Source organism: Triturus cristatus, chromosome 3_2 (assembly GCF_964204655.1).
Source record: "Triturus cristatus chromosome 3_2, aTriCri1.1, whole genome shotgun sequence".
Classification (NCBI taxonomy): Eukaryota; Metazoa; Chordata; class Amphibia; order Caudata; family Salamandridae; genus Triturus; species Triturus cristatus.
Window position 1 is genome coordinate 403,339,249 of NC_140584.1, and position 16,494 is coordinate 403,355,742.

General features: G+C 46.0%; 1 protein-coding gene across 1 annotated transcript in view; it reads left to right on the forward strand.

Moving 5' to 3' along the window:
- OSCP1 (organic solute carrier partner 1) overlaps positions 1-16,288 on the forward strand; it is a 132,326-nt gene extending 116,038 nt beyond the window's left edge. The window contains exon 10 of the mRNA XM_085647925.1: positions 12,730-16,288. Within this exon, the coding sequence (XP_085504051.1) occupies positions 12,730-12,846 (117 nt within the window). The 3' untranslated portion in view covers positions 12,847-16,288. The remainder of the gene's footprint in view (positions 1-12,729) is intronic.
- The last annotated feature ends 206 nt before the right edge of the window (positions 16,289-16,494 follow it).

The following is a 16,494-nucleotide window of genomic DNA, read 5'->3' on the forward strand; positions in this document are numbered from 1 at the left end:
AATGTAATGTCAATTGTGTCATGGCAGTGGTGTGACAGGTCTCATTCCATGTGTACAACACAGTTAAAATAACAACCTAACATACAAGTTATGCGTGCCCACTTAGCTTAACTGGTGGATAGTTTAGAGTTTAGAGAGAAAGGAGTGGCTGAATTGAGCTGGGGGCATTAATATTACCCAACAGTATTGCTGGGACATCCAGTAGGCCCTCCACTAGAACATATTTCCCATCTTTGCCCACTTCATTTGAAATCTGCTTGAATGGGACTCCTGGCATCACCCAGATACGTACACCTCTGGTGTAGGCAGAAAAAGTAGTGAACAGGCATAAACCACTCCACCCCTTCTGTAACCGTGATCCCTCAGCCCCCATCTGCAGTTAAATGGGACTCCTGAATGAATGAAATGCATATATATTGTGTTTGTTGTGTTCATTGCATCGTTTCCCTGGACATTCCAGCGCATGAATGTCATGTTTATTGGGCCCATGATGTTACCGTTGTGAGAAGAGGTAAGGAGAAATCTTGTGGAACTGCCATAATAGGACCACATGTTGCCATATTACAGAGACCCCATACAATGTATTCAGTTCTAATTTGCGACTGTTTCAGGCTGTGTGAACAACCCAGTTCTCCTCCCCAGGGCAGAAGGCCAACACCCAACTGCCCAAACTGATTTGTTAACCTAGTAAAAGCCAGGAGTGAGGTTGGGGGGGTGTTGAAATGTAAAAGCAAGCCGGGCTCTGTCCCAAGTCACTGTCTGTTTGTAAACATCACTGGAGTCTTCTGAGCGCGCAGTAACAATGCCTCACTGCCATGGTGCTCCATTAAGATGCACCAAGTCAACAATTCAATGAGCTACAGAACCAGCTAATGTGGGGAAACCCCTATCCAGTAACCAATACTGAAAAAATGAATCATATGTTGTATCGGAAAAAAATAACTGCAGTTTGCACAGCAAAATAACCTTAATTAGGTTAGGGCTGCCTTATGCTACCCAAATGATTTATGGGTTTCAACCAATGGAGTTCAATCTTGTTATGTGTTTGCTAATGGGGTACATGCTGGGTCACTACTTACCCACCAGTGTATAAGTGTATCATAAGTTTTAGTACTTAAAATTACGGATGATGAAAGATCAAGGTAGTATCCTGCATAATCTGCTGTTTGAGGAGTAACATGGGCTAGATGGTCAGTGCATATGCTTTTTGGAGAAGTTGCAATATCACCTTCCAATGAGTGCGAGTAAGAATCAGCTGCAGGCCTGTCGTGGTTTGGGGTACAAAGACCATATGCAGCGGCGAGCACAGCTCTCCTGCCCTCTTGTGACTGCACCAGTGATAGCGTGATACTCACCCCACATTGCCACTGATCAGAGCACCAATGCTCTAGGTCCAACCTTTGCAACAGAGTATTGCTCAGTCCAGTCCAAGGCATCTTAGGGCTCGGTAAAGAAAACAGAGCATTGCTTTGCAATAATTTTGCGCTTTGCGAGGAATTAAAGGGCATATTTCCGAACTAGGTCCCTAAGTTTAGGCTTCACAACCATGAACTGCGATGCTGCACCTCCAAAGTGTAATCAGGAAATATCAGTGTTCTACCTCCTTCAATCGTGTAAAGTCCTGCCTTCCTGGCCGCTTTCTTTATCTTGTCATTGTCATAGAAGTTCAGGATTTTAGCCATGATTGGTTGTGGCTGTGCACCGGTAGGGGGCGCTGCTAGTTATATGGCGCCAATAGTTATATGGATGAATAAATAATGTGTGCAATTTAGTTCTTTCGCTCAACACTCCTCAATGCGTCTTGTGTAGCAACAGGTTGGTTTATAGTGCTTTTATGACGGTTACTCTATTCTTGCGTGCCCAATAACTTGAAGATTAAGTGGATTGTTTCTGTGTTCACCTATTTCACATGTGCCCGAACGATCAGTGCTTCTTGTTGTTTTATGGAGCTCTAGTGTACTATCTAAATTCCACCAGCAGAGGGTGCAATATTGATAGATAACGAAAGAGAGCCCAGAGGTGAAGTAATTGTGGCAGAGCAGTACAATGTGCAGAAGCTGGGATAAGGGCCCTGATTTCTGTCCTTCTATTCTCTGCCTCTGCCTTGTTTTCTAGTTGATCCCCCTCCTAAATACTATGAGTGAATATTGGACCCTTCCCTGGAATATTTGTATTATTCTATTATTGGCAGAAAGTTGTTTCAAAACACTATGCATAGAAATGTTTCTACACTACTGTAATCCTATGTATAATCATTTGATCAAACTCAGATTTAAAGAAACCAGAGTGAAGCTTGGTGAGATTCAAACCTGCGATATGCAGCACACAAACGCTAAATTCAGTGAGTAGTCTTCCAAGGCAGACCTGCCTAGAAACTTTCTCACCTTGAACAACAGAAACTGCAGACCCACTCCTTACTCGTACCATCCACCAAATGGAAGTGCCCAGGAAGAAATAATTAGCAGCGCCAACTAACAAAATCGTCACTGAATTTGTAACAGTTGCCATGTCTCCCTCCTCCTCACTTCATTGTCAGGGTTGCCACCCTCCAGCTATTAGAAGGCAGGCAGTACACTTCCACTAATTATTGAGGCTTGTGCCATGGTGAAACAGGGGCATCCAGATCAATCCGGTTTTACTTTTAGTAATTAACACTGTGAACCAACCTTTCAAGGACACACATCAGAAGGCATCTGCCCCTGCATTAGCAGAATCTCATTTTCAATTTCCACATTATTTACCCCGTATTTTGTCTCATGTTCCCTTGATCATGAGTTGACTGCTTCCTTCAAGTGCAGCGTATAACTCTTGACATTTCCTTATACATTTGGTCAACCATTACTGTACACTTCAGATCCCTGAGCTGATCAGTTTGCCTTGCTGGAGTGGTGATCTAGCTGTAGCTCACTATGCTACTGTAGGCACTGTCTGTCTGATTCGAGTGCCTCTCAAGAGTACCTAATAGAGCACTATCTCACATGCAAATAATGTCTTCTTTCTACAGTTTTGCATCCTCAGACTGTATACTGTCTCAAAAAGCTTCTGCTACTTCCTAAACCCTGCATGAAAAACTGACCTTGACTTAAAACCTCTGGTTATTTCCTCTCCTTTTTTCTTTCGAATGATTGTCTCTGTGCTTTCCATCCCATATCCTACCCTAAGGGACATCAATGTCTGCCTTACTCTCTGTTATTGTATTTATTCTAATTGCACACATCTCATCTCATACATCACAACATTTCATTTGAAAGTCCGACCCTTGCAACTTAACTATACAGGATCTACTCCGGATCATTATTAACCTCACCAACGATCTGCCTGAATGTATATACTCCACTCTAATAATGACACCTAAAGCCTGTTGATTGTCTACCATGAAAAACTGAAGTAAATGCATGGACTGGCTTACTTGAGAACACAAGACTAATTCCAGTAACCAACAACAAACAATAACCAGTAACCTTGGGGTCCAGAGCAGCGTGCTGCCTGGCTTGAAAATATTCAGTACCTCTTATGGGGCAGTCCGCACAAATAAACACATTTATAGTACAATAAAATAAAAAGTAGTGTAGGGCTATCATCACATAATGGCTCTACATTTGATAAGTTAGTGTAAAACTGATGTGAATATGAAAATTATGCTGATTACTTTTGCAATTTACCCTTCCATTTTATTCTGTTTGTTTAGAGTGTGAGTTAAAAAAAAATATTGTTAGTGAAGTACCAATTCTATTGAACTTTAAAAAGTCTGTAATTAACAATAATCTGCATCCAGATTAAAGACACTTCTGATCATCATTGTTAGCCCTTTTGCTAAAAAAAAAAAGGGGGAAAGGTAAGGCAGAGAGACACAGAAAAGAGAATACAAATTTGTAACGAGAGGATCCCTGTACCACCGGTCTCCACGATGTTGCTCAACATCAAACAGTATTCAGGCTTCCTCAACAAGTCCCCACTGTGAAGGCAAGTTCCCAAGAAATGTATGGCCAAGTCTACTCATAAGAACATGCATTTCTTCCCAGCAAAGTCCACCTTTAGCCTCAATGAGAGATCCACTAATTCTCTGGTAATGCTGTCCAGCAAGCTGAACTTCGCGTCCTTGAAAACCTTTTTCCTTGTCAATGTCACCTGGCAGAGATTGGGAAAGAAAAGGAGTCTAGGATCTCCAAACATCACTGGTCCTCTCATAACTGATGCTTGCAGTATCCTTTCTCTCCAGCCTGTAGCAGTGTTGACCATTACATTGCTGCCTCTGCCATTATTGTCCCGCATCACTTTTTGTGCTAGTTTAAACACTTTCTCCACCTCAGATTGTATCACTTCCTCTTCCATGCCTAATGTTTCACCAATTACTGTGCACAGTTCAAGTCTCGGTCTATCTCCTGAGTTACTCAGCCCTCTTATTTGTTTTCCTCTGGAAAGGTTCTCTGAGCAGTTCGTGTCAAGCATTGTCATGCCCTCGATCTTCCTTTCCCCAAAGGCCTCTAGCTCTCTCAGTGCATCTGACGACCTCTGGCTCTCTAGTGTTTGCAGTCTTCCTTGTATTGTATCGCCATCTCTCTCTGTGGTCGCAACTCCATTCATCAGTCACTCTAATTTGTCCTCAACTGCTTTCTCTGCTCGTTCAAAGGTGGTTGGTTGTTCAGTAATTTCTGAGCACATTGCTTTGATGGCCTGTAACATTGTTATCTTACCTCGTATTAACTCCTGTTCTTCAAATCGCTCTGCTCAGCATTTACTGTTGCCTTTACCCTTGGTCCACCCTTATTGCATAAACTAAGTCTCTGGCTTAACTTCTACAGTTTTGTTGCTTTGACACAAATTAGTTCAGTGTACCTACGCTTCAATGTGGACAAACAGGTTAATGTAGTTCCACACAACCCCACTCAGTATATTGTAGATGTGGTGTCTGTCCTTTCTGGGTTACTAACAATCCTTTACAAAGGGTCAGAGATGCAGTGGTAAATCAAACCCAATTGCATTCTTTATAGTATCACAACCAAGCAGTACTTTAAGAGAAGGATACTTTATGATTGAACGTGCTTTATTTCAACAGCCTCATCCTGTTGCTTAACACTTTTGAAAAAAAACACACAGATTATTATTAAAACAGCACAAACGCATGTTGCTAACAATGAGAATAATGTGAACGTTTCTACCATAGTGGAAATATCATATGACAACACAACAGCCTAAAACCTACTTCTATGTGCTATGCTATGAGAGAAACTTAAAATACACAAACAGTACAAATTCTGGAGTTAGAGTATTACCTAAAATTTATAAATTATGCGCCATCTTTAAATTAGTATACTTTTATTTATTCTTTATCTACAAACCAAACTTAAACTACACAAAAATGTAATATTCAAAACGTATACCTTTAATTTAAAATGTATGCAACACGTTCACATTAGTATAACACGGGCACCTCAATACACAGTGTATTCAACGTGGTGGCCGCACTACCAGGAAACACATTGTTTTTTGTGTATCTTTACCTGTACAAATCAATAAAAATGGAAAACTGGGAGACATATTTATGGACGTTGTTGCGTTCCCAAACATCAGTCCCTCACCTCCTGCACTCCCCCGTGACCACTCGTGTTGGCCTCCGCCCTGGTGTGGCTGAGACCACAGGGTTGCCCCAGTTACTCTGGTAGATCAACACTTCCACCCCATCGAGGACTCTTCCCATTCAGTGGGCCTTAAGGGGTGCCACTGCCAGCCATTTCTCAAATCGTTCTTGCACAATTGAACCTGATACCGCAAATCATCCTGGAAGAGGCATCTCAGACACTACCCTCGGCCACTGCTGGGTTTGTCAGATGGTGGCCCTCTTCCAAGGCACCAGTGTCTCCGATATCCTTATATGTTCTCTGGCTGCTCTCAGGGCCCCTAAAGGATGTGTCAAAGCATACAAAAGATGCCACATGTTGGGCTCCAGCTGAGCCCGCCCCCGGATGAATTTTGTTGTACACATTTTATTGTTTTGAATAGGAGAACATACAACATTGCTGCATGCAGTATGAAAAATAAGACGATTATTATAAAATGTGCAGGGTTTTTCTTTTCCACTTATTTTGTATTCGTAGGATAGTGTGTGCATAGTTTTAATAATTAAACCATAAAAATATGGAGTAACTAGAATGGGTTAGGACTCTGTTTAGGATTACCCTTAGCACTGTGTGCATGTGTGTGTTTGTGATGTAGGCAGAAGCATTCTTATTTTTAGGGAATTGTGTGGGGGTGTATTCCTTTAGTTCTCTTCTGAAGTAGGAATGACACTCAGTTTATCGCATTTTAGTTGTTATTTGTGGGGTGGGCAAATGGGGGTGATTGTTTTTGTCAAGAATTCCTGTCATACAAGGGAAACACGCCCTTATGTAAACAGGAGAGCTGTTACATAACTCAAGGGAAACACGCCCTATAAAGGGAGGAACCGGGAGGTACAAGGCTGTCGGATATTGTGTTTACACCGACGTACCTGCTTCGTGAAGAGCAGTGTTCCGGAGTGGTGCTCCAGTAAGGCAAGAACGGAGGTAGGTCGAGTCGTTACTCCCTGGGCCGTGTCTTGCCCCATCGTCACCTGTGAAGGACCCGGAAGCTCTACCGGTCAACCATTGAGCTTCGCTTTTTGACTCGGCTGAGTCCAAGCGCAGTGGCGCTTTTGCTGGTTGGAGTCGTAACTCCCAGCCCGACCAGAGACACAGGGACTGCCAGCTGTAACGCACACCAGGAGGTGTTTGCCGCGTTACAGACTCGGAAGTCCACAGGATCGATCGAGCGGCTGCTCTCGGTTCAGTCTTCTTGCTTGTGATTGGGGTATCGGTGACGCATCACCAGGAGGTGACTCCGCGTCCCGGTGCAGTCTGAGGAAGAGGTTGAGCGGCTGCTCCCTTCAGGTAGAGACCCCGGCTGGGTGTTTCCCTGACTCCTCGATTCTCCCCAACACTCTTCGTGCCCCTCACAGCCTACCGATTGGCATTGTCGGCCATTTCATTTCTGCCCTCTGTTGGCATACGCCGGGATCGGCGTATATGCAGAGGACGGTTAGGACCATCCGTGCTGTGGGCTGGTAACGTACTTAGCCTGGAGGATTCCAGTGACTATAACTTTTGTTTGTTCTTTGTATTTTATTTGCCTTCATTAAAAGAACTAACCCTTCACAAGTGGTTGCGTCCTCATTGTCGTGTCTGTTAAACGATCCTGAGACGTTCAGGGCGTTACAAAATATCCGACCTTAATAACACTAACTGTCTCCCGGTCGATAACAGACATGGCAACACTTGATGATGTGCTGGCTGCTTTAGCGGCCATGCAAGTTGAAGTGGCTGCCTCTAGGCAAGAAACAGCCGATGTAAAAGCCAGACTGGATGCTATCCAATCGGACCTGCTCACGCCCAGCACCTCCCTCACGAACCAGACCCCTGCGGTAGTAGTGGAAATGCCGGTAGCCATCCCCTTGGCAACACCAGAGAGGTACAGTGGGGATCCTAACACAGTGCAGGTATTCCTCACACAAGTGGCGCTACATTTATCGTGCAAACCAAAGGCGTTCCCCACGAGTCAGGCTCGTGTGGCTTTCCTTATATCCTATTTAGCTGGAAACGCGGCACAATGGGCCGTACCTCTGGTGAGCAGGGACGACCCCCTCTTATGTGATTGGGGTGCTTTTCGCGAGGAATTCCTGAAGGTATTCGACAGAAGGGCTGACTCGTACACGGCGGACCGTGAAATGCTTGAGTTGAGACAGGGATCCAACGACCTGGTGCAGTATCTCAACGCGTTCCGAAGGCTGGTTGCGGAAACCAAGTGGCCTGTTGCTAAACAGACGGCGCTCTTCCATCAAGGGCTGTGCGATGAGCTCAAGGACGCCGTGGCTCATATTGACCCTCAACCCAAGACATGTGAGGGCCTTATCAACCTGGTATTACGGCTGGTACATAGGCTAAGTGAAAGAAAGGGGGATCATGGGAGAAAAGGAAAATCCCTTCCATCCTATGTGACGGTGGGAAGTCCTGAAACTTCCACCGCATCCAAGGGAGAACCCATGGACATCAGCGCAATACGAGCGAGCCTCACAGCCACGGAGAAACAGTCACGCCGTAAACAAGGATTGTGCCTATATTGTGGCAAAAAAGGCCACTACGTACGTGAATGCCCTGCCAAACCGAAGACGTCACGTTATCGGGCCAACCGGTCGGTAACAGCCGTGGTGGACATACCGGCGGAAAACTAGAGGACTCCAAGACCAGAGAAGGGGCATCTCGGAGTCACTCATCCATCCCTTCACTTTCCAACTCGGTCACTAAGGGACAACGACACCTGTTTATCACGGTGCACGTGGGAGTGCATGACCAGTGGATACCCGTTGTGGCCATGGTGGATTCAGGGGCCACTGGCATGTTTATGGACCACAACGAGGCATGCAGGCTAGGGCTAGTGCTTCTTCCCAAAGCAGTACCCGAAGACGTCTATGCGGTAGACGGAAGGCGATTGGTGACGGGGCCCATCGGACAGCACACGGGGGTCCTTCCGATGAGATATGGGAGGAACCATTTGGAACAAATCGATTTTAACATCATCCGAGCGCCCCAATATGGCGTCATATTGGGATTGCCGTGGCTACAGAAACACAACCCCTTTGTGGATTGGCCAACACATCGCATCGAAATGACGTCACCGTATTGCATCCTGCATTGTGGAATAAGAACGGAATCCCTTGACGCAGATGAGAGCGGGAGTCAGACGGTGGCTACAGCGGCAGAAAAAGATGTGGCTCTCCCCCAGGCTTATCACAGTTTTGAGGATGTATTTGATGAGGTGAAGGCGGAAGTGCTACCACCACATAGACAGTTTGACTGCCAGATCGACCTGGTGCCAGGGGCCAGCGTTCCCAGCGGCAGGCTGTATGCTCTGACGGAGCCTGAAAACATGCATCTCCGGGGGTACCTGGATAAACTCCTCAAGCTAGGATTCATCCGCCCGTCCAAGTCTCCGGCCGCCTCGCCACTCTTCTTCATCCCGAAGGCTAATGGGGAGCTGAGAGCCTGTGTGGACTTTAGGGCATTGAATGCGATAACCATAAAAAATCGGTACCCCTTGCCTCTCATCAGTGTACTTCTGGAACAGGTCAAGAAAGCTCGTATCTACACCAAGTTGGATTTGAAAGGGGCATACCATCTGGTGCGCATGAGGGACGGAGACGAGTGGAAGACCGCCTTTAAGACCAGGTTCGGCCTTTTTGAGTACCTCGTCATGCCGTTCGGTCTGTGCAACGCCCCGGCAGCCTTTCAGTACTTTTTGAATGAGGTATTCAGAGAGGAGTTGGATATCTACGTGGTCGTATATATCGACGACATCCTCATCTATTCGTCCAGTGTGGAGGAGCACGTACACCACGTCAAAGCTGTGCTCCAAAAGCTGAGGGAAAACATGCTGTTTTGTAAACTCAGCAAGTGTGACTTCCACGTCACATCCGTGGAATTCCTCGGAGTGATGCTGAGTCCAGAGGGACAGGAGATGGCAGAACGAAAGATCAAGGCGGTGAAAGAATGGCCGGTGCCCCAAAGCGTGAAGGACGTCCAAAGTTTCATTGGCTTCGCCAACTTTTACAGGCGGTTTATAGATGGATTTTCAGGAGTGGTGGCCCCAATCACACAGCTACTGAGGAAGTCCAAGGAGTTTGTCTGGTCCCCTGAAGCGAACAAAGCCTTTGAGGCCCTGAAAAGCGCCTTTGGTAAGGCGCCGGTGTTGGCTCACCCCGATCCGGATCTCCCCTACGTGGTGGAAGCGGACGCGTCGGATGTGGCGCTGGGGGCTATCTTGTCCCAACGCAACCACGACACAGGGGTGCTTCATCCCGTTGCGTACATGTCCCGCAAACTCAACGACGCCGAACGCAACTACCATATTGCGGAGAAGGAGCTTCTCGCAATCCAGGACGCCTTCACCGAATGGAGGCATTGGTTGATGGGGGCAAGACATGTGGTATCGGTGTACACGGACCATCGGAACCTACAGTTCATGACGGCCACTAGACACCTTTCTCCCAGGCAGCTGCGGTGGATGATCTTCTTTGCGGGGTTCAACTTCCGCATCACATATCGGCCGGGGACGGAAAACCGGAAGGCGGACGCCCTGTCCCGTCAATCTGCAGTTAAGGAACCATTGCCTGCAACCGAGCGTTCCATCATTTCCCCGAGGATGGTATTGGGGGTTATCCAACCGGATACTTTCCTGAGGGGAATAAAGAGAGGGATCAGGTCATTCGCATGGCGGAGGTGGCTCCTCAGTCACAGAGAATGGCAGCTGAAGGACGGGATACCCCTGAAGGGCAGGTGCCTATTGATACCCACGCCTAGGCTAAGGAAACAAGCATTCATCTGGTGCCATGACTCTCCATGCGCAGGTCATTTGGGCTTTGAAAAAACGGTGGCTAGCATGGGACGGCATTTCTGGTGGCCAACCATGAGAGTGGATGTCAGGAGGTGGGGACAGGAGTGTCCTACGTGTGCTACCATGAAGGCCGACCATGGCCGAACCCAAGGGCTCTTACATCCACTTCCGACCCCGGATCGACCATGGGATAGCATATCACTGGACTTCGTGGTGGGCCTACCGGTAGACCAGGGGATGACGGCAATACTGGTGGTGGTGGATTACTTGACGAAAATGGGGCACTTCATCCCCTGCAAGAGAGTCCCTACGGCCGGGGAATTGGCGTCACTACTCCTAAAGAATGTGGTATGACTGCATGGATTACCTGGGGTGATCGTGTCGGACCGGGGGTCGCAGTTTACTGCGCAATTCTGGAAGACTTGGTGCACTGCGCTGCATGTTAAGACCGCCCTGTCCACCAGCTACCACCCTCAAACGGACGGCCAAACCGAGCGCCTGAACCAAACGCTCAAACAGTATCTGCGATGTTTTGTGGACCAGGGCAGGGAAGAATGGGTCGACTTGCTATGGGTTGCAGAGATAGCCTATAACAACGCCACTCACAGCTCCACACAGTCATCTCCGTTCTATAGCAACTATGGCCAACATCCCAGGTTCTTGCCATTTCTACATCCGTTCAGAGAGGACAGGATTCCCGCCACAGCGGACAGGGTGGCACACATAAAAGACACGTTGATGCGCTCAAGGGCTGTCCTAATAGAGGCCAAGAGAAGATACAAGGCTGCGGCAGATAGGAAGAGAAGGCCCGGGCCACTGTACCGCACTGGAGACTACGTCTGGATATCCACAAGAAACATGAGGTTTCGAAAGAACAGTGTGTTCCATCCCAAGTACATGGGCCCCTATCGAATTACCAAGTGTATGGGTCCCGTGAACGTGAAGGTGTGCTTGCCCCAGTCATTGCGGATACACCCTGTCTTTCATGTATCATTGCTCAAACCAGCACCCTCCAAGCCGTCTGGGACACCTAGGCCGGTATGCGTGGAGTCGGAGGTGGAGTATGAAGTGTCGGGCATACGGGCGTCCAAATGGCGCAGGGGGAAGCTGTGGTACCTGGTTGCGTGGAAAGGCTATGGCCCGGAGGAGCATTCATGGGAACCGGCTGAAGGGGTTCATGCTCCGCGCTTGGTCTCCTTGTTCCATCGGCGTTTTCCTGCCAGCGCTGGACCCGTGGGGAGCCGCTGAGAGGGAGGATGTACTGTCAAGAATTCCTGTCATACAAGGGAAACACGCCCTTATGTAAACAGGAGAGCTGTTACATAACTCAAGGGAAACACGCCCTATAAAGGGAGGAACCGGGAGGTACAAGGCTGTCGGATATTGTGTTTACACCGACGTACCTGCTTCGTGAAGAGCAGTGTTCCGGAGTGGTGCTCCAGTAAGGCAAGAACGGAGGTAGGTCGAGTCGTTACTCCCTGGGCCGTGTCTTGCCCCATCGTCACCTGTGAAGGACCCGGAAGCTCTACCGGTCAACCATTGAGCTTCGCTTTTTGACTCGGCTGAGTCCAAGCGCAGTGGCGCTTTTGCTGGTTGGAGTCGTAACTCCCAGCCCGACCAGAGACACAGGGACTGCCAGCTGTAACGCACACCAGGAGGTGTTTGCCGCGTTACAGACTCGGAAGTCCACAGGATCGATCGAGCGGCTGCTCTCGGTTCAGTCTTCTTGCTTGTGATTGGGGTATCGGTGACGCATCACCAGGAGGTGACTCCGCGTCCCGGTGCAGTCTGAGGAAGAGGTTGAGCGGCTGCTCCCTTCAGGTAGAGACCCCGGCTGGGTGTTTCCCTGACTCCTCGATTCTCCCCAACACTCTTCGTGCCCCTCACAGCCTACCGATTGGCATTGTCGGCCATTTCATTTCTGCCCTCTGTTGGCATACGCCGGGATCGGCGTATATGCAGAGGACGGTTAGGACCATCCGTGCTGTGGGCTGGTAACGTACTTAGCCTGGAGGATTCCAGTGACTATAACTTTTGTTTGTTCTTTGTATTTTATTTGCCTTCATTAAAAGAACTAACCCTTCACAAGTGGTTGCGTCCTCATTGTCGTGTCTGTTAAACGATCCTGAGACGTTCAGGGCGTTACAGTTTTGTAAATAATTACTCTTTCTGAGGTCCCTTGTGCCTTTCAATTCTGTTACATACCAATGTGTTCATTATTTGGTTTATGTTGTGTTTCAATTCTTTCAACTTAGACTGTGAGGTATTGCTAACGAAAGAATGTTCTTAATTTTCTACAACACTGAACATTTTTGTTTTTCTCTTCAGGATCAACAAAGGAACAGTGAGCTTGCTCGAATTATGGAAGAATTTAAGAGTGAAGAACAGTCAAGCCAGAAAACTACCAAAGGAGAGGATCTGTTATCCATGATGGATGGCTTGTGAAGAACCGGTTTCCAATCTCCTTAGACCAAGTGGAACTATGGGAAATTCTCCCAACCTATAGACATTAAATTTCAAAAACCTGCTGAATTCAAGCCAAAAATATTTTTGTGATTTAAATAAGGCTTGTGAATTGTGCAGTGATACTAAGTTGTTTGCTGATGGACACATCCAAGAGTTTGACCCAGGTTTTGCATTAAGCTTCCTTCTGATCTCACTGCAATCCCTAAGATGACGTTTCTAGCACACTAGATATTTTATTGCAATTGGAGTAAAACTATGCCATTGCTAATCATTCTTACTGAAGGAATGTGTGGCTAAAGGAGGAAGGTTCTGTATCCGGATCTGGTGATAATTTAGCCTTGTGAATTTATGAGACAGAATGATTTGGAGGTGCCTAAATAAATTTGCGTTGATCTTGCCCGATATCTGGCTGAGAGCCTTAGGGATGGAAATCGTCCATAGCAGTGTGAGCTTTCTATACTGTCGCTCAATAGGCATCAACCCCACTTGGAGAGGGCAGATCAGGCAACATTTACAGAGGTTAACTTCTCTGAGACTGTGGCAAGCGTGTCCGTGCCAATTATCATGATGGTTTTTTTCCGTGCAGTGTACCCCTTTCTGCTTTCTTCAACACCTTCTTAGAGAGAGAAAGAGAAAGAGGGAGAGCGAGGGAGAGAGAAAAGGTAGGTAGGTAGTCAGGCTTTTCCAAAGCAGAAGACCATTGAGAATGTTTACTTGATTTGGTTGCGAGTAATTGTGTAGTTTTCATTTTGGGTACAGCCCAGGCGTGTCTAAGGTTCAGGAATGTGGGAGCCTTTCCAGATTTTCTGAATATCCACATAAGATACATTTTAAGACAACCTAATTGGACATCAGATACATCATTGGGGGCAGCACTACTAATGTTTGGACCTGTTTTGGAACCCAGGAATTCAGTATCTGAAGGAATTATGCAAGGGTAGGGCAGTAAAAAAATTTATACTTTGTCAACTTTCTTTGGTAAAGAAGACGAACGGTCTCTGCGATGTTTGGTGAGGTTAAAGAGTTGATGCCCCAGTGTCATTTTTTAGTTTCGCTTTTCTGCTAGACCATTTCTTGAAACAGATGGAGTTCTTATGAGGCAATTGCCTGAATTAATTTGCTCTTTTTTAATCAAATTCCTTTTTTGTCATAATAACTATTTTCTTGTAACTTAGTTTAGTGTGTTCTAAATGCAGGTGCTAAAGTCTAGTTCAAGATTCAAATTCACAAATTGAGACATTCCCTTGCAGTACTGTCTAAAAAGCATAGCGTAAGAGTGGTAGATGCTGAAGTAAAGTTATGCCAGGTCTACAGCAATACACTCTGATCTGTGGTCACAGAAACCGTGATCATGTGTGTGATGGCAGAGAACGCCTCCCTTGGCTTACAATATTTAGAAAAAAAAGGTTAACCGGACATAGCCTTATCCCACAGTACCGCCATGAAACCTCAGCCCCTTCCTACCCTCAAAAAGGCAAACCAGTGCCTTTCAGTGACTCCCTTATTTATAATAGTTTTAATGGGAGGAGGTATACTCTCTGTGCAAGCTGCTTAACTCCTTCTTATTCGAATTACTGTACTTCAACTTCTTTGTTTGTGTTCAGTCCGTATCTCAAGACCTTGTTTCAATTGTCATGTATAACATGACCAACACCATGTAGAACATGTATAGCATGACCAACATGGAGTGTGCCCAGACATTGATATGACTATACCGCTGTCTTACTTCTTGAAAAACCCACACGATTCCCTTACACACCAATTCCGAATTAAAGAGCTAGTGCCCCCTTTTCTGTCCATGCCTCTAGAAGGAAACACCTTGTCCTGAATTCAGTATAGTTGTTACATCAAGCACAGATCGTTGAACCTGCAGGATGTCAAATGTGCGCCCAGTGTTGCCCAGTATGATGATTAGATTCAGGAAAGACTTGCTAGGTGAGCAAGTAGGACTTGTGTTACAGTTGAAAATGTAAACTCTGCCATTACTCATCCTGAAGCATGTTAAAAATCCTAATGAGTGTTTCTCAAGACAAATTCCGGTATGAGCGAACTTGATGTTGTGGCTGAGAATAACTTTCTCCAGCTAGGAATTATAATGTTGTTTATATTTAAAACAATTTGGTTGATGAAGTACTCAAAAGAGACACAGTAGTAGTGCATACAGGAAATATAATGTGGCTCACAACTTCAAGAATCTCAGTTTTACTGACTGATACACCACTAGCCTTGGGCGAGTGTAACCAATGGACTGAAAATAAGTATGGACGAAGTTTTGAGTATTATAAAGTAGCCAGGGTTTCTACAGATTTAACATGATGGCGCATCTGTCATATCCTCAGAAAGCCCTTTTGGCTGTGAACAGACAAACTTCTGAAACAAAGTTTGCAAAGTTCCAGGTTTCAAGCCAGTCACTGGTCCGTGGCCATGCCTCAGATTAAGGAAAGCATCTGTAGTTGCAGGTGTTCTTTGTCAACGTTCAGAGGACATCTAGAGGAGGGTTCATTTTAGAGGGCTGTGGTAAAAGCCCACAAACTCCAACAATGAAATTGTACCCACTTAGATATAAGAACAAGTAACTCCACAATCTGTTCATCGAAACAGTTTCCTGGTTAATATGTGGCCTAGCAACAAGCTAAACGTCTTCTTGTAAAGTAGACCCCAAGGAAACAATCTTTTGCACTACACATCAGTCCACTCTGTAATGCTTTTGGCACTGATATCCACTACAAACACAGTGATATAATTGAGTGCACAATGCCATAGTCTCTATGAACCATTACAGAGATGATTACAGGAGTTAGGGGTTTGAGGTGAGTGTCTGTTCTGGAGAATGACACCGCAAATGAAGATCACACCATCCATAAGTGTTTTACCAAATACTTCACTTCTCTGAAGGCTAGGGGATCAAGTGTACCCATATCTGGATGACTGACTAAGCCAAGCTTGTCCAAGACTCAAATTCTAAATCGAATATACCACACAGTTTGTTCCCAGCATACATTTTTCATTCAGTGAGGAAGAAGTGCCTTTTTTCCTCGAAGTGGTTTATTTGTGAGGGAAATATTCTAGGTTCTAAACATTTAGATTTGTATGCTGCCGTGATCATTCCTTGTATTCGGGCCGCTTCAAAATTGCATTATTAATTTGACAAATGTTTTCATGAACATATCTCTGAACAGCAGGAGACGTGTAGCTGCACAAGAGATCCATCCAGAGCACAAATCTCAGAAGTGAATTCCGTATTAACATACACAGAATATAATAATTCTGCCATCACTGCAATTGTGTATGTGAAAAGGGTGACAGGTTTTGCAAATAATTAGAATTCATCTTGGTTGTAATTGCTTATCAAAATTCAGTTACGTGTGTCAGCAATGACCTCCTTTAAACTGAATATGCAGTAAAAACATTGCAGACCTTCCTTTGCATCATGTCATTTCGTGTATCTCTGGTCTTCCACACCTTATGGACTCCAGAATAAAGAGCACCTGGGTGTTTTAAAAATGTCCGATTGAAGGGGCGCATTAGTACCATGACTACTGTATACCATGTGTGTTCTGCCCTGCATGGGAGTTGTCACATCCCAAGCCATGCATGCCAGGCCCACTGCCCTGCAGCAGCTATCTG